General features: G+C 41.9%; 1 protein-coding gene across 1 annotated transcript in view; it reads right to left on the bottom strand.

Moving 5' to 3' along the window:
• RAPGEF1 (Rap guanine nucleotide exchange factor 1) overlaps positions 1–22,314 on the bottom strand; it is a 96,237-nt gene extending 73,923 nt beyond the window's left edge. The window contains exon 1 of the mRNA XM_067471971.1: positions 22,175–22,314. Coding sequence (XP_067328072.1) covers positions 22,175–22,199 — 25 coding nt within the window. The 5' untranslated portion in view covers positions 22,200–22,314. The remainder of the gene's footprint in view (positions 1–22,174) is intronic.
• Positions 22,315–23,159: the final 845 nt, after the last annotated feature.

Here is a 23,159-nt window from a genome sequence, read left to right on the forward strand (position 1 = left end):
CAGCCTTGGGAGAAAAGTGGGGTACGATTCCTACTACTACTGATAATAATAATCAGTAAGATGGACCTGGACCAAACCTGGCACACAGACCTAACACAGTCAATTCTGCTTGGATTTAGAGGAAATTAACAACCCTGGATGCTGGGAGTTATAGTTCACTTGATTACAGAAAGCACTATGTCCCCACCTAATGATGGATCTGGACCAAACTTGGCAGGCAGACCCAACATGGCCAACTTTAAATTCTGCTTGGATTTAGAGGAAATTAACAACCCTGGATGCTGGGAGTTATAGTTCACTTGATTACAGAAAGCACTATGTCCCCACCTAATGATGGATCTGGACCAAACTTGGCAGGCAGACCCAACATGGCCAACTTTAAATTCTGCTTGGATTTAGAGGAAATTAACAACCCTGGATGCTGGGAGTTATAGTTCACTTGATTACAGAAAGCACTATGTCCCCACCTAATGATGGATCTGGACCAAACTTGGCAGGCAGACCCAACATGGCCAACTTTAAATTCTGCTTGGATTTAGAGGAAATTAACAACCCTGGATGCTGGGAGTTATAGTTCACTTGATTACAGAAAGCACTATGTCCCCACCTAATGATGGATCTGGACCAAACTTGGCAGGCAGACCCAACATGGCCAACTTTAAATTCTGCTTGGATTTAGAGGAAATTAACAACCCTGGATGCTGGGAGTTATAGTTCACTTGATTACAGAAAGCACTATGTGCCCACCTAATGATGGATCTGGACCAAACTTGGCAGGCAGACCCAACATGGCCAACTTTAAATTCTGCTTGGATTTAGAGGAAATTAACAACCCTGGATGCTGGGAGTTATAGTTCACTTGATTACAGAGAGCACTATGTCCCCCACCTAATGATGGATCTGGACCAAACTTGGCAGGCAGACCCAACATGGCCAACTTTAAATTCTGCTTGGATTTAGAGGAAATTAACCCTGGATGCTGGGAGTTATAGTTCACTTGATTGCAGAGAGCACTATGTACCCACCTAATGATGGATCTGGACCAAACTTGGCAGGCAGACCCAACATGGCCAACTTTAAATTCTGCTTGGATTTAGAGGAAATTAACCCTGGATGCTGGGAGTTATAGTTCACTTGATTGCAGAGAGCACTATGTACCCACCTAATGATGGATCTGGACCAAACTTGGCAGGCAGACCCAATATAGCCAACTTTAAGTTCTGCTTGGATTTAGAGGAAATTAACCCTGGATGCTGGGAGTTATAGTTCACCTGATTAGAGAGAGCACTATTACCCAGCTAATGATGGATAAGGACCAAGCTTGGCAGGCAGACCCAACATCGCCAACTTTGAATACTGGTGGAGCTGGAACAATGACATGCAATGGTGGGAATTGTAGTTCGCCCACATCCTCATGCATTTTCCAATGGGTCCGTTCTTAAAATCCAAAACCCAACAATTAATACTTTTTATGTTTTACTGTTACAAATGACCTAACTATATTATTATATTAATATTTTATAATATATGATATTACATAATAATAATAATAATAATAATAATAATAATAATAATAATAGTCATCACTATTATTATCATCTTTATTTCTCTCCATCCTTTCTCCCCATAGGGACTTGGGGCGGCTTGCAAGAACGTGATGCAACCCAAGGATATGTAGTTCTTCCCCCTTATTCCACCCCCCACCCCCCAGTTGCGGGTGCAGATGATGAATAATGCACGTTGCAGCTGCTTTGGAAGCCAGACAACTGGAGAGGCCGGCTCCAGCGCATGCATTTTGCAAAGAGGTGGAAACGAAGAAGGCGTTGGAGGCACGCGGCAGAGGTTTATGTAATCTCTGCCCTCCCTCCCTCTTTCTCTCTCCCTGGAAAGCTGCTCTTTCCAAAGCCAAGGGCGGCAAGAAGAGACCCCCAGAGGGCATCTAGTCTAACTCCTGTTAACTAGAAAGGAAGGCAAAGTCCACCCAACAGAGGACCATCCAGCCGTAGCCATGATCGATAACATGCATTATATTCTATAATATACCTATCATAGGGTTGGAAGAGACCCTTAGAGGGCATCTAGTTCAACCCCCTTCAGCCAGTAAGGAAGGCACAATCGAAGCCCTCCTGGCAGATGCTCATCCAGCCATAGATATGATAGATAAGATCCACTACATTCCATATTATACCTATCATAGAATCCTAGAGTTGGTAGAGACCCCCAGAGGGCATCCAGTCCAACCTTCTGCCAGAAAGAAAGGCCCAGTCAAAGCCCTTCCAATAGACAACCATTCAGCCATAGATATGATAGATAAGATGCACTATCTATATAAAAATGTAATGTTTGTTTGTGGGATTAATAGAACTCAAAAACCATTGGATGAATTGACACCAAATTTGGACACAATACACCTACCAGTCCAACGAGTGACCATCACTCATAAAACACTGAAAAACATAGCAGAAGAGACTTAAAAAGCCAAAAACCAAAAAATACATTACTACACATGTGCAAAACCACACATACACATATATACAAGCACACATGTATACATATATACACAAATATATACACACATACACACACACACACACACAAAACACATATACACAAACTGGGCCACAGCAACGTGTGGCAGGAGATGGCTAGTATTCTATAATATCTCTCTCATAGAATCCAATATTGGAAGGGACCCCCAGAGGGCATCTAGACATGATATCTAGACTATCCAGGTGTAGACGTGATAGATAAGATACACTATGTTTTATAATATACCTATCTTAGAATTTTAGGGTTGGAAGAGACCCCTAGAGAGCATCTAGTTCAACCCCCTTCAGCCAGAAAGGAAGGCACAATCAAAGCCCTCCCGATAGATGACAATTCAGTCATAGAAATGATAGATAAGATGTACTGTATTCTATAATATACGTATCATAGAATCCTAGAGTTGGAAGAGACCCCCAGAGGGCATATAGTCCAACCTCCTTCTGCCAGAAAGAAAGGCACAGTCAAAACCCTCCAACTAGACAACCATTCAGCCATAGATATGACAGATAAGATGCACTGTATTCTATAATATACCTTTGGAAGAGACCCCCAGAGGGCATCTAGACATGATATATAGACATCTAGACTATCCAGGTGTAGACGTGATAGATAAGATACACTCTGTTTTATAATATACCTATCTTAGAATCTTAGGGTTGGAAGAGACCCCTAGAGGGCATCTAGTTCAACCCCCTTCAGCCAGAAAGGAAGGCACAATCAAAGCCCTCCTGATAGATGACCATTTAGTCATAGGTATGATAGATAAGATGTACTGTATTCTATAATATACCTATCAAAGAATCCTAGAGTTGGAAGAGACCCCCAGAGGGCATATAGTCCAACCTCCTTCTGCCAAAAAGAAAGGCACAGTCAAAGCCCTCCCAATAGATGGCCATTCAGCCATAGATATGATAGATAAGATGCAGTATATTCTATAATATATCACTCATAGAATCCAATATTGGAAGGGACAGACATGACAGCTATGACAGATAAGATGCACTGTATTCTATAATATTCCTATCATAGAATCCTAGAGTTGGAAGAGACCCCCAGAGGGCATCTAGTCCAACCTTCTTCTGTTTCACGAGAGGATGCGTGTCTCAGAAGTGCATCACCAAGATGCAAAGATGCAATCTGTTCTAGATTGACATCGGGCTTTGGTGCATGATGGGAGGAGAGCCGGCCCGGGTGCTGTTCAGCAAGAGCATGGTTTAATTCCAAAGGGGAAAAACGCAATGTTTCACAAATGTGGGGCCTTTTGGGAGGCGCCAGAGAAAGGAATGGAGGTGTGGGGTTGGGAAGAGAGACAGCTGGAGCCGAAAGGAATGCAAAAGACAGCTGACTTCGGGGTGAGAAGAAAGTCTGGAACGGGAGACAATGTCTAAATTTATTTTCCGGGCCGAAAAGAGGGTGTCCAAAAATAAACCTCTGCTTGCCCCTCCAACGGAGCCTTCCTCATTGCAAATCCGGAACCCGTAATTTGCAGCCTCGCTGCCAACAAGGCGCTTTGCAGAAATGAGCCTCATGCAATGCGCACAGAACCAAAACGACTTATTTGCTGCCAAACGTGATGTGCAAAAAGTGGCAAAATAATAATAATAATAATCGCCGATACATCACAGTCCTAGACACTTGGGAAGTTTCCGACGTATGATCCAATACAACAGCCAGCAGAGTGATCTTGTTTGTTGAGGACTCATCTTGTTGTGTATTGTCATTGGGCCATTAGAGATAATAATAATACTACTACTAATAATAATATTATTTGCAGATACATCACACAGTCCTAGACACTTGGGAAGACACTTTGTCAGCGCCGATTGTGTTTAAGTGCAGACCAAGGTCTTTAGGCACTGCACCCAGTGTGCCGATCAACCCTGGAACCATCTTTACTGGCTTGTGCCAGAGTTGTAGCAGTTCAATCTTTTAATACGATATGACGATTTAAAGATCGAACTGCAAAGACTCTGGCACAAGCCAGGTAAGGGGTCCCAGTGGTGATCATCACACAGGATGCAGTGCCTAAAGACCTTGGCCTGCACTTAAACACAATTGGCGCTGACAAAGTGTTTTCCCAATTGTCTAGGACTGTGTGATATATCTGCAAATATTATTATTATTATTAGTAGTAGTAGTATCTCTAATGACAATACACAACAAGATGAGTCCACAACTAACAAGATCACTCTGCTGATGGCTATAAATAAACACAAATATAATAATAATAATAAGAATAATAAGAATAATAAGAATAAGAATAATGTAGATGACCATATGACATGAATTTAAGCGGGGTATAAATAAATAAATATAATAATAATAAAGATAATAATAATAATGTAGATGACCATATGACACGAATCTAAGAGAAGTATAAATAAATAAATATTATAATAATAAATATAATAATAACATAATAATAAATATAATAATAACAGATGACCATATGACTTGAATCTAAGTGGAGTATACATAAATAAATAAAATAATAATAAATATAATAAGAGTGTAGATGAGCATATGACTTGAATCTAAGTGGGGTATACATAAATAAAAATAATAATAATAAATATAATATGATCATATGACATGAATCTAAGAATCTAAGAATCTAAATACAAATATAATAATAATAATAATAATGTAAATGACCATATGACGCGAATCTAAGCGGGGTATAAATTAATATAATAATAATGATGATGATGATGATGTAGGTGATCATATTATGTGAATCTAAACAGGGTATAAATATAATAATAAACAAAATAAATATCATAATAATAATGTAGCCCACTGAGATTACCATATGTTGTGAATCTAAGTAAGGTATAAATAAGCATACTACTAGTAGTAGTAGTAATAATAATAATAATAATGTAGCTCAATGAGATTACCATATGATACGAATCTAACACAAAGCCTCATTTTGGTGAGATCATTCAGTCCAAAAAGGATGAGCATTAGATTTAAATAAATAGAGTATTTGTTTGGGACTTGGGTTGGATTGGATGCCCTTTGGGGGTCCTTTCCAACACTATGATTCTGTCACACTAAGTGTAAGAATGGCAATGAAGCCCACACCTATAGTTGGTCCTGAACGTTTGCAAGCGAAGCGTCTTCCTTCCCTGCTTTCCAAACCGTCCCGAGTCCCGAATCCCTGCCGACGACGTGAGGCCTTAAAAATAGCCCCAGGAATGTACTCTGCGTTTAGAAACACGGGCTGTGCGTTTGCCCGCTTTTTTTTGTTTCCGCTTGGCCGGCTGTCGCGCAGCAGTGGAGGGCTTTGAGGACAAATCAATGGCTTTGCTGGATGGGCTTTTGGCCTCGTGATGCTCGCCTGCCAAGCTCACAGAGCGCGCAAGAGAGATACAGGCCATCCCTGAGTTACAAACATTCGACTTGCAAACAAGTCCTAGTTAAGAACGCGGCTGAGACAACAGGAAGGGAGAGAAATCTTATATTATCTTCTGAGCCTTACTAATAATATAATATATTGTATATACATATAATATTTATAACATTATAATGTAATACAATATAATAATAATACAAATTATAATTATATATATATATATATACACACACACACACATTTAATAGTACTAATAATATTGCAATATAATGGTATAGTACAATATAGTAACATATAATACTGATATTGTGTCATGCTAATAATATAATATGTGTGTGTGTATGCATGTGTGTATGTATATATATATATATATATATATATACATATACATATACATATATATATATGCTCTGTGCATAATGAGTACCCTAAAAACAAAAGAACCAATGAACGAAATCACACCAAATTTGGCAACAAAACATCTCACAACACAAGGAGTGACCATCACTCAAAAATTATGATTTTGTAATTTGGGAATTGTCGTTGCTGGGATTTATAGTTTACCTGCAATCAAAGAGCATTCTGAACTCCACCAAATGATGGAATTGGGCCAAACTTAGCACACAGGGCTCACATGACCAACAGAAAAAACTGGAAGGGTTTGGTGGACATTGACCTTGAGTTTGGGAATTATAGTTCACCTACATCCAGAGAGCACTGTGGACTCAAACAATGATGGATCTGGACCAAACTCTACACAAATACTCAATATGCCCAAATGTGAACACTGGTGAAGTTTGGTGAAAATAGAATCTTGACATTTGTGAGTTGTAGTTGCTGGGATTTATAGTTCACTGACAATCACAGAGCATTCTGAACCCCACCAACGATAGAATTGGGCCAAACCTTCCACACAGAACCTCCATGTGGGCCACAGCAATGCGTGGCAGGGCACAGCTAGTCTATCTAAATAAAAATGTAGTGTTCATTTGTGGGATTAACATAACTCAGAAACCACTGGACGAATTGACAAAAAATTTGGACACAATACACGTATCAGACCAACGAGTGACCATTACTCATAAAAGCACTGAAAAACACAGCGGAAGGACTTAAAAATAAAAATAAAACATTACAGTGCATGCACAAAACCACATTTCCATCTGAACGGTTCTGGCCCTGCTTACCTCTCCGAACGCATATCCACCTATGAACCGACCAGAACATTAAGATCGTCTGGGGAGGCCCTGCTCTCGATCCCGCCTGCGTCACAGGCACGCTTGGCGGGGACGAGAGACAGGGCCTTCTCAGTGGTGGCCCCTCGGCTATGGAATGCCCTACCGGCAGACATCAGACAGGCACCTTCGCTGCTGACGTTTCGGAGAATGGTTAAGACCTGGCTTTATGAACAAGCGTTTGGTTAAGCAGTGCAACCAATCATAGGAAGACGGTAAATGGAACATAGGAATGGCACAAGGATTATGAGAACGGATCTGATTTCAACTGAGGCGTTATGTTATGTCTGTTTTGTTGATCTGTCTTGTTGATTGTTAACTGTTGCGGATTGATGCTGTTGATCCTGTTTGTTGCATTGTTATGTTTTAATTGCACTGACACTGTTTGATAATTGTACCATGTAAACTGCATTGAGTCGCCTGTTAAGGGCTGAAAAATGCGGTATAGAAATAAAGCAAATAATAATAATAATAATAATAACATGAGGAAGAACTTCCTGACTGTGAGAGCCATTCAGCAGTGGAACTCTCTGCCCCGGAGTGTGGTGGAGGCTCCTTCTTTGGAGGCTTTTAAACAGAGGCTGGATGGCCATCTGTCAGGGGTGATTTGAATTCAATATTCCTACTTCTTGGCAGGGGGTTGGACTGGATGGCCCATGAGGTCTCTTCCAACTCTTTGATTCTATGATTCTATATACATATGCAAACACACATATATACACATATACACAAAGACATATACACACACAAAGCACATATACACAGACTGGGCCACAGCAATGCATGGCAGGGGACGGCTAGTTCTGTAATAGATCTAGCATAGAATCCTAGAGTTGGAAGAGACCCACAGAGGGCATCTAGTCCAACCTCCTTCAGCCCCATATTTGGCTGGGGTTACACTTAAAACACATGCCTATTCCGACTTAACATACACAAGCCTGTAGAACATGTAGAACTGAACTCATTCGTAACTTGGGTTCTGCCTGCAAAAAGGCTTGCTCCTAGTCATTGTTTTTTTGCACTTTGGAAAGACTTAAAGCGGAGATAAGCCACCTCCATTCATTGTTTCCCACCACAGACTTACTTCCCTTTCTGTGTCTATGGTTGATGTTTGCCTACTTCCTCACTGGAAGGAGAGGCGTGACTCATATTGATTGTTTATGTGCGTCTTCATTGATACTTCAGGCTCATTCCAACCCAGGTTCCAACATCACTCAAACATCAAGATATGTCTCTTTTTGGCTGCAGCCAGAAAAGAGACTCTACCATAAATAAGATATGTCTCTTTTCTAAAGGAGGACACAATCAAAGTCCACCTGACTGATGGCCATTCAGCCTCTGCCCAATAATAATAATAATAACAATAACAGTAATAGAATCGTAGAGTAGGAACAAGCCTTCAAGGCCCATCCAGTCCAACCTCCTTCTGCCATAAGGGAAATGCACTATCAAAGCCCTCCCGACAGATAATCATTCAGCCTCTGCTAAATAATAATAATAATAATAATAATAATAATAATAATAACAATAATAGTAATAATAGTAATAGAAGGAGGCCCTCATATATCCTCTTATTTATGGTAGAGTCTCTTTTCTGGCTGCAGCCAAAAAGAGACATAAATAAGAGGATATATGAGGATTCAAATCACCCCTGACAGATGGCCATCCAGCCTCTGTTTAAAAGCTTCCAAAGAAGGAGCCTCCACCACACTCCGGGGCAGAGAGTTCCACTGCTGAACGGCTCTCGCAGTCAGGAAGTTCTTCCTCATGTTCAGATGGAATCTCCTCTCTTGTAGTTTGAAGCCATTGTTCCGCGTCCTAGTCTCCAAGGAAGCAGAAAACAAGCTTGCTTCCTCCTCCCTGTGGCTTCCTCTCACATATTTATACATGGCTATCATATCTCCTCTCAGCCTTCTCTTCTTTAGGCTAAACATGCCCAGCTCCTTAAGCCGCTCCTCATAGGGCTTGTTCTCCAGACCTTTGATCACTCTAGTCGCCCTCCTCTGGACACATTCCAGCTTGTCAATATCTCCCTTCAAATGTGGTGCCAAGAATTGGACACAATATTCCAGGTGTGGTCTAGAATCATAGAATCAAAGAGTTGGAAGAGACCTCATGGGCCATCCAGTCCAACCCCCTGCCAAGAAGCAGGAATATTGCATTCAAATCACCCCTGACAGATGGCCATCCAGCCTCTGCTTAAAAGCTTCCAAAGAAGGAGCCTCCACCACACTCCGGGGCAGAGAGTTCCACTGCTGAACGGCTCTCGCAGTCAAGAAGTTCTTCTTCATGTTCAGATGGAATCTCCTTTTGTAGTTTGAAGACATTGTTCTACATCCTAGTCTCCAAGGAAGCAGAAAACAAGCTTGCTCCCTCCTCCCTGTGGCTTCCTCTCACATATTTATACATGGCTATCATATCTCCTCTCAGCCTTCTCTTCTTTAGGCTAAACATGCCCAGCTCCTTAAGCCGCTCCTCATAGGGCTTGTTCTCCAGACCCTTGATCGTTTTAGTCGCCCTCCTCTGGACACATTCCAGCTTGTCAATATCTCTCTTGAATTGTGGTGCCCAGAATTGGACACAATATTCCAGGTGTGGTCTAACCAAAGCAGAATAAAGCATGGGGAGCATGACTTCCCTAGATCTAGACACTATACTCCTCTTGATGCAGGCCAAAATCCCATTGGCTTTTTTTGCCACCACATCACATTGTTGGCTCATGTTTAACTCATTGTCCACGAGGACTCCAAGATCTTTTTCACATGTACTGCTCTCGAGCCAGGCATTGCCCCCTATTCTGTATCTTTGCATTTTGTTTTTCCTGCCAAAGTGGGGTATCTTGCATTTGTCCCTGTTAAACTTCATTTTATTAGTTTTGGCTAATCATCTCTCTAGTCTGTCAAGATCGTTTTGAATCCTGCTCCTGTCCTCTGGAGTATTGGCTCTCTTTCCCAATTTGGTGTCGTCTGCAAACTTGATGATCCTGCCTTCTAGCCCTTCATCTAAGTCATTAATAAAGATGTTGAACAGGACCAGGCCCACGACGGAACCCTGCTTGTGGCACTCCACTTGTCACTTCTTTCCGGGATGAAGAGGAAGCATTGGGGAGAATCACCCTCTGGGTTCATCCATTTAACCAATTACAGATCCACCTCACCATAGTTTTTAATTGTATAAATAATTTAATATATAAATAATAAATACAACACATAAAATTATAAAACAGTTAAAACATATAAATGCAATAAACAGATTAAAACATAGTTTCCCAAGCACACAGAGAGATATAGTATAATAGATTTGAAAGGGACCCCTAAAGAAGGACAATTTGCATGTTGCATGTTCCAGAGTAGGCAAACCAGACACTCTCCACATCAACACTGACAAAGAAACAACAAGAAATACTGTATTGTTGAAGGCTTTCATGGCTGGAATCACTAGGTTCTTGTGGGTTTTTTCGGGCTATAGAGCCATGTTCTAGAGGCATTTCTCCTGACGTTTCGCCTGCATCTATGGCAAGCTTCCTCAGAGGTTGTGAGGTCTGCTGGAAGTAGGAAAAATGGGTTTATATGTCTGTGGAATGGCTGGGGTGGGGCAAGGAGCTCTTCCCTGCTGCAGTTAGGTGTGAATGTAGATGCAGGCGAAACGTCAGGAGAAATGCCTCTAGAACATGGCTCTATAGCCCGAAAAAACCCACAAGAACCTAACAAGAAATACTGTTTACCCACAAGCATAAAGAAATTACATATATTAGAAACCCACTCTTTCTCGTTACTTTATTTTGCAGTTCACCAGACTGGGCCATTGCAACGCGTGGCAGGGGACGGCTAGTCTATATAAATAAAAATGTAATGTTCGTTTGTGGGATTAACATAACTCAAAAACCACTGGGCGAATTGACACCAAATTTGGACACAAGACGCCTATCAGGCCAATGAGTGACCATCAATCAAAAAATTGATTTTGTCACTTGGGAGTTGTAGTTGCTGGGATTTATAGTTCACCTACAATCAAAGAGCATTCTGAACTCCAATAACGATTAAAGGTCAACAAGTGACCTAGCAGGTCAACGAGTGACCATCACTCATTAAAACACTGGAAAACACAGCTGAAGACACTGTAAAAGCCAAAAAATATAAAACAATATATTACAACGCATGCGCAAAACCACGTATATATACACACACAAAGCACATACACACAGACTGTGCCACAGCAACACATGGCAGGGGACAGCTAGTAATAATTATAACAACAACAATCTCCAAACAATTCCCTGCCTTCCAGCGGCATCTTCTCTGCTACTGTCTCTGCAACATGCGCCGCCGGATTAAGCAACCGCCTTCCAGCACAGACCTGTAATGCACATAATGACAGATCTTGAAAGTCGAGACCCAAGTCGAAACACGCTTCAAAGAAGTCGCCTTCAACACATAGCCTGGAGGCAGCTTTAGACGCACTGTTGTTGTAGCGCATGAAGCCACTGGAAAGCAATGATATTGCTTTGCATTTGGATTCTGGAGCGTTTCAAGAAGTGATGCTCAACTTATATTACTCCCTTTCTTCTTCTCCTTCTTCGTGCTCAAGCCTCCAAAGCGAGCCCATTTCTTCATTGGAAAGAAGGAGCAGCCAATGGCATCGTTGGGGTTCTGGAGAAAATCTGGATAGGTTGTTATACTTGAGAAACAACACTGCTTGCAATCCAGTGCTGATTCATTGGCATGGGAGACACTATGAGGATATAGCATTCGGTGGCTGGCAATCCCCATCAGAACCAAACAACAACAACAACGGGATGCTGGGATTTGTAGTTTGGTGGGAGATCAGTCTTCTTGGGAAGAAAAGGCTCACCGCCTTGCAAAACTACTACTATTATGTTCATTTATATCTCACTTTCTCTCTCTCAAAGAAACTCACAATTAATGGCAATGGGATGCTGGGATTTGTAGTTTGGTGGGAGATCAGTCTTCTTTGGAAGAAAAGGCTCACGGCCTTGCAAAACTACTATTATTATGTTTATTTATATCTCACTTTCTCTCCCTCAAAGAAACTCACAATTAATGGCAATGGGATGCTGGGATTTGTAGTTTGGTGGGAGATCAGTCTTCTTTGGAAGAAAAGGCCCATGGCCTTGCAAAACTACTATTATTATGTTTATTTATCTCACTTTCTCTCAAAGCAACTCACAATTAATGGCAATGGGATGCTGGGATTTGTAGTTTGGTGGGAGATCAGTCTTCTTTGGAAGAGAAGGCTCACGGCCTTGCAAAACTATTACTATGTTTACTATTATGTTTATTTATATCTCACTTTCTCTCTCTCAAAGCAACTCACAATTAATGGCAATGGGATGCTGGGATTTGTAGTTTGGTGGGGGATCAATCTTCTTTGGAAGAAAAGGCTCACAGCCTTGCAAAACTACTATTACTATGTTTATTATTATGTTTATTTATCTCACTTTCTCTCAAAGCAACTCACAATTAATGGCAATGGGATGCTGGGATTTGTAGTTTGATGGGAGATCAGTCTTCTTTGGAAGAAAAGGCTCACAGCCTTGCAAAACTACTATTATTATGTTTATTATTATGTTTATTTAGAATCATAGAATCATAGAGTTGGAAGAGACCTCATGGGCCATCCAGTCCAACCCCATTCTGCCAAGAAGCAGGAATATTGCATTCAAATCACCCCTGACAGATGGCCATCCAGCCTCTGTTTAAAGGCTTCCACAGAAGGAGCCTCCACCACACTCTGGGTCAGAGAGTTCCACTGCTGAACGGCTCTCACAGTCAGGAAGTTCTTCCTAATGTTCAGATGGAATCTCCTCTCTTGTAGTTTGAAGCCATTGTTCCGCGTCCTAGTCTCCAAGGAAGCAGAAAACGAACTTGCTCCCTCCTCCCTGTGGCTTCCTCTCACATATTTATACATGGCTATCATATCTCCTCTCAGCCTTCTCTTCTTCAGGTTAAACATGCCCAGCTCCTTAAGCCGCTCCTCATAGAGCTTGTTCTCCAGACCTTTGATCAGTTTATATATCTCTCTCTCTCAAAGCAACTCACATATTAAAATATTTAGTTTCAGGGTTTTGAAAACTATGGTGCACATTAGATTCAATGGCGCGCTAGACTCGAGGAAAATAATGATGACAACCCATCCAGACAGGGTGCAACACAGGCAAAACACATAATACAAAGATTGAAACTATACCACGAATACACACGTCAAAAGTCAACCCAAATAACCAAGCCCAGGCTCTCTCAGTCTGATGGAACTCAGGACAGGTTGGTTTGAACAACTGATAGATTGTTTAGTGCACTGACCACATCTATCTATCTATCTATCTATCTATCTATCTATCTATCTATCCATCCATCCATCCATCCATCCATCCATCTATCTACATAATAAAAGTGAAAATATGTATGTGTGTATATGGCATAGACAAGCTCCTGCCTCCATAAACAGCTATGGCTCCCACTACTCAGGAGACACTAATGGCCCTCCCTCCAATGACCTTGAAGGTTATAGTGAGTGCCATGAACATACCCAAGAGCCCTGCCAGTGTCCTCCACAAACGCCATACTGCCCACCACCCAAGTGAAGGCATTCATTCAGGGACAATTTCATCCTGGATTTCCTGTTTGTCCTCCAGAATGGACATCCCAGGATTCCTGTCTCTCTGAATTGGTGTGGAATTTGCATGACCCCACCCACTACTTCTCCCTTAACCCTTTCCTATGGTGTACAGCAAATAGAGCAATTGATCAGCATAGAATCATAGAATCAAAGAGTTGGAAGAGACCTCATGGGTCATCCAGTCCAACCCCATTCTGCCAAGAAGCAGGAATATTGCATTCAAATCACCCCTGACAAATGGCCATCCAGCCTCTGCTTAAAAGCTTCCAAAGAAGGAGCCTCCACCACACTCCGGGGCAGAGAGTTCCACTGCTGAACGGCTCTCACAGTCAGGAAGTTCTTCCTCATGTCCAGATGGAATCTCCTCTCTTGTAGTTTGAAGCCATTGTTCCGCGTCCTAGTCTCCAAGGAAGCAGAAAACAAGCTTGCTCCCTCCTCCCTGTGGCTTCCTCTCACGTATTTATACATGGCTATCATATCTCCTCTCAGCCTTCTCTTCTTCAGGCTAAACATCCCCAGTTCCCTAAGCCGCTCCTCATAGGGCTTGTTCTCCAGACCCTTGATCATTTTAGTCGCCCTCCTCTGGACACATTCCAGCTTGTCAATATCTCTCTTGAATTGTGGTGCCCAGAATTGGACACAATATTCCAGGTGTGGTCTAGCCAAAGCAGAATAGAGGGGTAGCATTACTTCCCTAGATCTAGACACTATGCTCCTATTGATGCAGGCCAAAATCCCATTGGCTTTTTTTGCCGCCACATCACATTGTTGGCTCATGTTTAACTTGTTGTCCACGAGGACTCCAAGATCTTTTTCACACGTACTGCTCTCGAGCCTCATTGTCCCCCATTCTGTATCTTTGCATTTCATTTTTTCTGCCAAAGTGGAGTATCTTGCATTTGTCCCTGTTGAACTTCATTTTGTTAGTTTTGGCCCATCTCTCTAATCTGTCAAGATCGTTTTGAATTCTGCTCCTGTCCTCTGGACTGAACAAGAGGTTTGGGGATTAGTTCACCCTGCATTCAGAGCACTCAGAACCTCACCAAGGACAGATCTGGACCAAACATGGCACACAGTACCCTGTTAGCCAACTGAACATATTGAAAGGGTTTGCTTCATGTGGGAGTTGTAGTTCATCCTGCATCCAGAGAGAATTCTGAAGCCCCCGATGGCAGATCTCGAACACGCATGGCACACAGAACCTTGATGACCAACATAACAGACTATGACTGTTCTCGCCGTCTATTGTTTTGTTATTGTTATTTTTCAAGCTAATTGTATTGTTTTAATCTGCTTATGTAAACCGCTCCGAGCCAAACTGGGATTAGCGGTATACAAGTTAAATAAATAAACAAATAAATAAAATAATAATATTACAATATAATGGTATAGTGCAATATCTCTATCTATCTATCTATCTATCTATCTATCTATATATAATATCTCTATATAAAAATGCTCTGTGCGTAATGAGTAGCTTAAAAACAAAAAAACTACTGGGCCAAATGATCCCAAATTTGGCAACAAAACTCCTTGCAATCCAAGGAGTGACCATCACTGAAAAAAACCCCACAAAAATACCTTTAAATTCAAAATATTACTATATTAAATAGACTCATAGAATAGAGTTAGAAGGGACTCTATCATAGTATTGCGGGAGAACAGACAGGAAGGAAGGAGAGAAGAAAGAAGAAAGAGAAAAAAGGAAGGAATGTAGGAGGGAAAGGGGGAAGGAAAGAGAGAAGGAGGGAGGGAAAGAAGGAAAGAGGGAAGGAGGGGGGAGAAGGAAGGAAAGAAAGAGGTACTGAAGGAAAGAAGAAGAGAAAGTAGAAAGGAAAGAAAAAGGGGAGGAAAGAGAAAAGGAAATAAAAAGTGAAAGAAGGAAGGAAACAGGGAGGGAAGAAAGGAGACAAAGGAAGAAGTAGAGGAAGGGGGAGGGAAGGAAGGGGGAGGGAAGGAAGTTTGTGCCTGCCACAAACTACGAGGGTTGAATGAAAAGTAATGCCTCCACCTTTGTTACTTGGGTTTGGATGGGAATGATGAAACCAAAGAGCAAAAGAAGGTATGAAAAAAAGAGGTAGAAAAGGAAGAAAGGAGAGAAAGGGGAAGGGGAAGAAAAAGGGAGGAAAGAATAGGTAGGTACAGCTCTTTCATAATAGTCCAGACATCTACCTCTACTTTGAAAATTCTTACTATAGGCCACAGCAACGCGTGGCAGGGCACAGCTAGTAGTAATATATAATACTGATATTGTACAATGCTAATAATATAATATATTGTATGAAAATACATCTTGTAAGCCACTCTGAGTCCCCTTCGGGGTAAGAAAGGCGGCATAGAAATGCCATAAATAAATAAATAATACTGGAAGGATTGGGGGGGGGGATGACCCACCCATGTGGGAGTTGTAGTTCACCCTGCACCCAGAGCACTCTGAACCACATCAATGACAGATCTTGACCAAACTTAGCACACAGACTCAACATACGCAACTGTGAATAAAAGTGGAGTTTGGGAGTGATTGCCTTGGGAATCTGAGAGTTGTAGTTCACCTGCATCCAGAGAAACTGTGGCCCCCACCGACAATGGACCGGGATCAAACTTGGCACAGAGAAACCGCATGACGAACTGAACGTACTGCAGGGCTTTGTGGAAATGGACCTTGATTTTGGGAGTTGTAGTTCACCTGCGCGCAGAGAGTACTGAAGCCAGCTGACGTCTTATCTGGACCACACTTGGCAAACAGACCCAACATGGCCAAGTGTGTGTACAGGCCTGGTTTGGGGAGAATTGTCCCACGATTCTGGAAATTTTAGTTCACCCACATTGTTATGTATTGTCTAATGGGAGCATTCATAAACAACGAAATCAAAGAATGGCTTCTTTCTAATAAATAGTGTTATTAATTAACTAAATGGTATGATCTAACACCCCAAAACAAACAGGGCCTTTTTCAAATAGCCTGGGCATCGCTGGGTACCCAAGCTAGTCAACAATAAAAGACAAAACCAAAGGCACACTAATCACGATCCTAAAACTCCTGTAACTATAACGGTTTTGATGCTCACTTAAGAGAAGAAAGCAGAGTATAAATAACAAGTACAACAACACTCTGTAACAAAATTAAAAAAAAATCTGTTTCTAGTTTGAAGCATTTGTTCTACTCCAGAAACTTTATTTCTGTGCCTGCCACAAACTACGAGGGTTGAATGAAAAGTAATGCCTCCACCTTTGTTACTTGGGTTTGGATGAGAATATTTTAATAAATCAAACGTAGAAATAATCCTTAGAATGTGCTCTTTAACTGCCACTATTCACCAGACAACTGGATACATTTCTGCCAACAATGAACAAGTTTTCTGAAGCCGTCACAGAAGACGTCGACACTCTGTTTCCGCAACCAGCATCTCACGGTTCTCTCATCCTGGGTACCCATCGTGCACAGATCTTCCGATAGCCAAGCAAAGCAATCATGTGACCAACACATTCTTGTGAAATGCTGATTATGTTTGCAGTTTCTTTCTGAGTGATATGACGATTGTCCTGAATCAAGCTGTCAATCTTTTGCTTGTGAAACTCGGTGGTTGTTGTCACAGGATGTCCAACTCTTTGTTTGTCATGTAAGTCAGATGTTCCCACCTCAACATCTTTAAACTTACTCACCCAACGACACACAGTACTCACATCAACACAATCTCCATAAACAGCTTGCATTCTCTGATGAATCTCCTTTGGGGTGACACCTTCTGTTGTCCAGAATTCAATGACTGCACGTTGCTTAAGTCGCATTGACCGACCAACTGCACAGGGTTATTATTATTATTATTATTATTAACTTTATTTATACCCCGCAAAATCTCCCGAAGGACTCGATGCGACTTACAAAGGCCAAGGCTGCCGCCAACAACAACATACAATACACAGTAAAACTCATAAGCAAATAATAAAACATCAAGCAAACAATAAAACAACAAAACAATGACACCATGATGCACTTAAAAACCTAGAGGCCGGGCCAAATGTAACGGACAAAATTTAAAAGTGCTGAGCCTGACAGGTAATATGTAGAGGTATTTGGAGGTAGGTGCAATGTGCAGATAATCCTGAATCTCTAACAAAGTGCATTTGGGACTTGAAGCCAGGAGTTTCCTATTCTGGAAAGGCACACTGGAACAGCCAGGTCTTCAGGCTATTCCTAAAGACAGCCAACGTTGGGGCTTGTCTGAAGTCCTTAGGGAGAGAGTCCCAGAGTTGGGGGGCCACCACAGACAAGGCCCTGTCCCTCGTCCCCACCAAACGCGCATGCGACGCAGGTGGGATCGAGAGCAGGGCCTCTCCAGATGATCGGAGGGAGCGTGCGGGTTCGTAAACGGAGATGTGGTCACGCAGGTAGGATGGTCCCAAACCGTTTAGGGCTTTGTAGGTGAGTACCTGCACCTTGAATTGGGACCGGAAAATGAATGGCAGCCAATGGAGCTCCTTGAACAGGAGGGTTGACCTCTCTCTGCAAGGAGCACCAGTTAACATCCTGGCTGCCGCCCGCTGGACTAGCTGAAATTTCCGAGCCGTTTTCAAGGGCAGCCCCACGTAGAGCGCATTACAATAGTCTAATCTAGAGGTGACCAAGGCATGGACCACCCTGGCCAGATCAGCCTTTACGAGGTAAGGTCGCAGTTCGCCCTCCCGAACACCGCCGACGCCTGAGCCTCAAGCGTAAGTGATGAATCCAAGAGGTTCCATACTTCACACTCTAAGAACACAACCATTCAATGCTAAGGCTTCCGGCCAAAATGGAACTGTAGAGGAGAGTCTATTCAACAAGCCAGTACCTGCCGCATATCAGCACTATCATCTATTGAGGAGTTACGAAAGTGGAAGCATTACTTTTCATTCAACCCTCTTAGGTGGAATTGGATGAGATAGTCAATGAAAAAGTAGAGCAAAATGTGCTGCACGACAAAGACTGAGTTTTTTCCCACTTAATAAACTCCCCCCCCCCCATGTTTTTATGATAAAACCAATTAGGAAACGATAAACCAGGAACAAAAACGGTGTTACATGGTGTAACAATTAATGGAAAGGAAAGGCCCTATATCATCGCATCATTCCCCCAAGGAAGGTCCTTACGCCGCGCAACACAAGGCCATATTGATCTCCGTTTGCTAATTAAATGCTGCACAACAAAACCAAGTTAGCTTGCAAAACACGGATTGAATCTTGACACACAACAACACGCCCATAAACAGCAACAACCGAGAGTCCGGAAGGCAGGAAAGCAGATGTTTTCCCCAGTGTTTTGGCCTTCAAATCCCAGAAATTGGCTGGGATACCTGGGAGTTGTAGGCCAAAACTCCTAGGGACCAACAGGTTGACAACCATTGCTCTATACAATGGCAACATATGGACGAATCATCCGATGAAACAGCTATATTGTGCATTCACAGCTTTGTTTCCAGCACTAAAACGTACCCAAAGGTGTTTTCCGCGGTAAAGCCAAAATATGGTTTTCGGAAAAGGAACCCGAATCTTAGTTTGCAGAAAGAATGAATGAACGACAGCCAAGAACAATCAGAGATTAGTAACTCTCTGCAAGATATATCATTACATATACTATTATTTCTTCGATTCTAAAGCACACTTTCTCCCCAAACATCTCTCCCCAAACATCTCTAAAAATGGAGTGAGAGTTCGAACCCATGGGTGCTTAAATAGAAATGTGTATATATGTGTGTGTATATACACACACATATACACACATATGTATTCTGTTGATGGTACTGAAATGATTGTGCTTCTCACAATCAATGGCATCTTATAATCAAGTTCCTAATGCAATCATTTAAATACTTTGGGGAACCCAGAGATGGTCTGAGGAAAGGAAGGAAGGAAAGATGGAAAAAGAAGGAACGAAGGTTGAAAGAAGGGGAGGGAGGAAAGATAGAAAAAGAAGGAAGGAAAAGATGAAAATAAAAGGAAGGAAGGAAGATGGAAAGAAAGTAAGAAGAAAGGGGAGAGGGATGGAGAGAGAAAGAAAGGTAAAGATTGTAAAGAAAAGGGAGGAAAAAAGAAACGAACGAAACTGTATAAAGGAAACGAGAGAAGGGGAAGGAAAGATGGAAAGAGAGGAAGGGAGGAAGGAAGGAAGGAAGGAAGGAAGGAAGGGGAAGAGAACGAAAACATGGAAAAAGAGGAAGAAAAAGAAAAGAAGGGACAGGTAGGTAGCAGGGAAGGAAGGAAGAGAAGGAAGGAAGGAAGGAAAAGACTGTAAAGAAAAGGAAGGAAGGTAAGATAGATAAAACAAGGGAGATGGAAAAGATTTTCAAAGAGGAAAGAAGGAATGAAGATATGAAGGAAGGGGAAGATGGAAGAAAGGAAGGAAAAAAGAAGGAAGGAAGAGATGGAAAAGATGGAAAGAGAGAAAGGAAGGAAGGAAGGGAGGGAGGAAGAAAAGAAGGAAGAGATGGGAAAGGAGAAGGAAGCAAGGAAGGGAGGGAGGGAGGGATGGAGGAAAAGATGGCAAGGGAGCAAGGAAGAAAAGAAGGAAGAAATGGAAAAGATTTGAAAAGAGGTAGGTAGGAAGGAAGGAAGGAAGGAAGGAAGGAAGGAAGGAAGGAAGGGGAAGATGGAAGGAAGGAAAAAAAGGAGGGAGGGAGAGATGGGAAAGATGGGCAACGAGGAAGGGAGGAAGGAAGAAAAGAAGGGAGGGAGGGAGGGATGAAGGAAAACATGGCAATGGGGAAGGAAGAAAAGAAGGAAGAAATGGAAAAGATTTGAAAAGAGGAAGGGAGGAAGGAATGGGGAAGATGGAAGGAAGATATGGCAAGGGAGGGAGGAAGAAAAGAAGGAAGAGACAGAAAAGATGGGAAGGAAGAAAAGAAAGAAGATATGGAAAAGGGGTAAAGAGGAAGGAAGGAAGGAAGGAAGGAAGGAAGGAAGGAAAAAAGAAGGGAGAGATGGGAAAGATGAGAAACGAGGAAGGGAGGGGTGAAGGAAAACATAGCAAGGGAGAAGAAAAGAAGAGATGGAAAAGATTTGAAAAGAGGATGGGAGGAAGGAATGGAGAAGATAGAAGGAAGGAAGAGATAGGAAAGATGGGAAAACAGGAAGGAAGGAAGGAAGGAAGGAAGGAAGGAAGGAAGGAAGGAAGGAAGGAAGAGATGGCAAGGGAGGAAGGAAGAAAAGAAAGAAGAGATGGAAAAGATGGGTAAAGAGGAAGGAAGGAAAAGATGGTAAGGGAGGAAGAAAAGGAAGAGACGGAAAAGATGGGGAAAGAAGAAGGAAGGCAAAGATGACAAGGGAAGAAGGAAGAAAAGAAAGAAGAGATGGAAAAGATAGAAAAAAGGGGAAGGAAGGAAAAGATGGCAAGGGAGGAAGAAAAGAAGGAAGAGACAGAAAAGATGGGAAGGAAGGAAGGAAGGAGAAGATGGTAAGGGAGGAAGGAAGAAAAGAAGAGATGGAAAAGATGGGAAGGAGGGAAGGAAGAAGAAGATGGCAAGAGAGGAAGGAAGAAAAGGAAAAGACGGAAAAGATGGGAAGGAGGGAAGGAAGAAGAAGATGGCAAGAGAGGAAGAAAAGAAAGAAGAGATGGAAAAGAGGAAGGAAGGAAAATATGGCAAGGGAGGAAGAAAAGAAGAGATGGAAAAGATGGGGAAAGAAGGAAGGAAGGAAGGAAGGAAGGAAGGAAGGGAAATATAGGGAAAGAGAAAGGAAAGAAAGAAGAGATAGAGAATATGGGAAAATGGGAAAAGAGGAAGAAAGGAAGGAAAGGGTAGAAGGAATGAAGGAAGAAAAGAAGGAAGAGATTTGAAAAGAGGAAGGGAGGAAGGAATGGGGAAGATGGAAGGAAGAGATAGGAAAGATGGGAAAATAGGAAGGAAGGAAGCAAGCAAGCAAGGAAGGAAGTGATGGCAAGGAAGGGAGGAAGAAAGGAAGAGATGGAAAAGATGGGAAGGAGGGAAGGTAGGAGAAGAGGGCAAGGGAGGAAGGAAGAAAAGAAAGAAGAGATGGAAAAGATGGGGAAAGAAGGAAGGAAGGAAGGCAAAGATGGCAAGGGAGGAAGGAAGAAAAGAAGGAAAAGATAGGGAATGAGATAGGAAAGAAGGGAAGGAGTCAGGGGAAGGGTAGGAAAGAGAGAAGGAAAAGAAGAGAGGAAGGATGAAAGGAAGGAAGGAAGGGAAGAGAGAGAAAAGGGAGGGAAGGAAGGAGAAGATTATAAAGAAAAGGGAAAAGAGACAGAAAGGAAATGAGGGAAGGAAGGGAGGCAAAGATGGAAAGGAAGGGAGGGAGGGAGGAGAAGACTGCAAAGCCAAGGGAGGAAGGAGAGAGAGATAGGAAGGAAACGAGGGAGGGAAGGAGGGAGAGGTAGGGAAGGCCTGGCCCTCCTCCTGGGCGCCGGTACCTGCTTTCTCGACCCTGCCGGACATGTCCGCGCCGTCCGCGGCCTACTCCTCCTCCTCCTCCGCCTCCCGCTTCCCTCCCGAGGAGAAGGCCTCACAGCGCGCTCTACCGGCCGGCCGCCATTGCTGTCCCAGCCCAGGCCCCGCCCCTCGCCCGCTGCATGATGGGGGATGCAGTCCCGCCGGGCCTCGCACCGCCCGCAGGAGGCGCCGCCCGCACTACCCGCCCCAGGGTGCTGTGCGGCAACGCCGGCGCGATGCATCACGGGACGGCCTCCCGGACTCCAACTCCCGGCAACCTCGGCCGTTGCGGCCCATACGCAGGCATTCTGGGAAATGAAGTCTTCAAACGAAAAGGAATAATAACAATAGTATACAATCGTAGTATAACAATAATACAACAGTATAATAATAATAATAATAATAATAATAATAATAATAATAATAATAGTATAATATTAGAACAACAACAATAATAACAATAAAATAGTATAATAATAGAATAAATAATAGCAATAACAATATAATATAGTATAATAATAGAATAATAATAGAATAAATAATAATAACAGTAGTATAATAGAATAGTATAATAATAGAATAGTATACTAATATAATAATAATATCAATAGTATAATATAATAGTATAATAATAATAGTATAAATAACAACAATAACCATAGTATAATATAATAGTATAATAATAGAACAACAATAATAACAATAAAAATAGTATAATAATAGAATAAATAGAATAATAGAATAATAACAACATTATAATACAATAGTACGTATATTAATCATCATAGTATAATAATAGAACAATGATAATAATAATAATAGCATAATATAATAGTATAATAATAGAATAGTATAATAATATCAATAGTATAATAGAATAGTATAATAATAATGAAATAATAATATAATAGTGTAATATTATTATAGTATAATAATAGAATAGTATAATAATAGAATAAATAATAA

The sequence above is a fragment of the Anolis sagrei genome, chromosome 11 (assembly GCF_037176765.1).
Source record: "Anolis sagrei isolate rAnoSag1 chromosome 11, rAnoSag1.mat, whole genome shotgun sequence".
Taxonomy (NCBI): Eukaryota; Metazoa; Chordata; class Lepidosauria; order Squamata; family Dactyloidae; genus Anolis; species Anolis sagrei.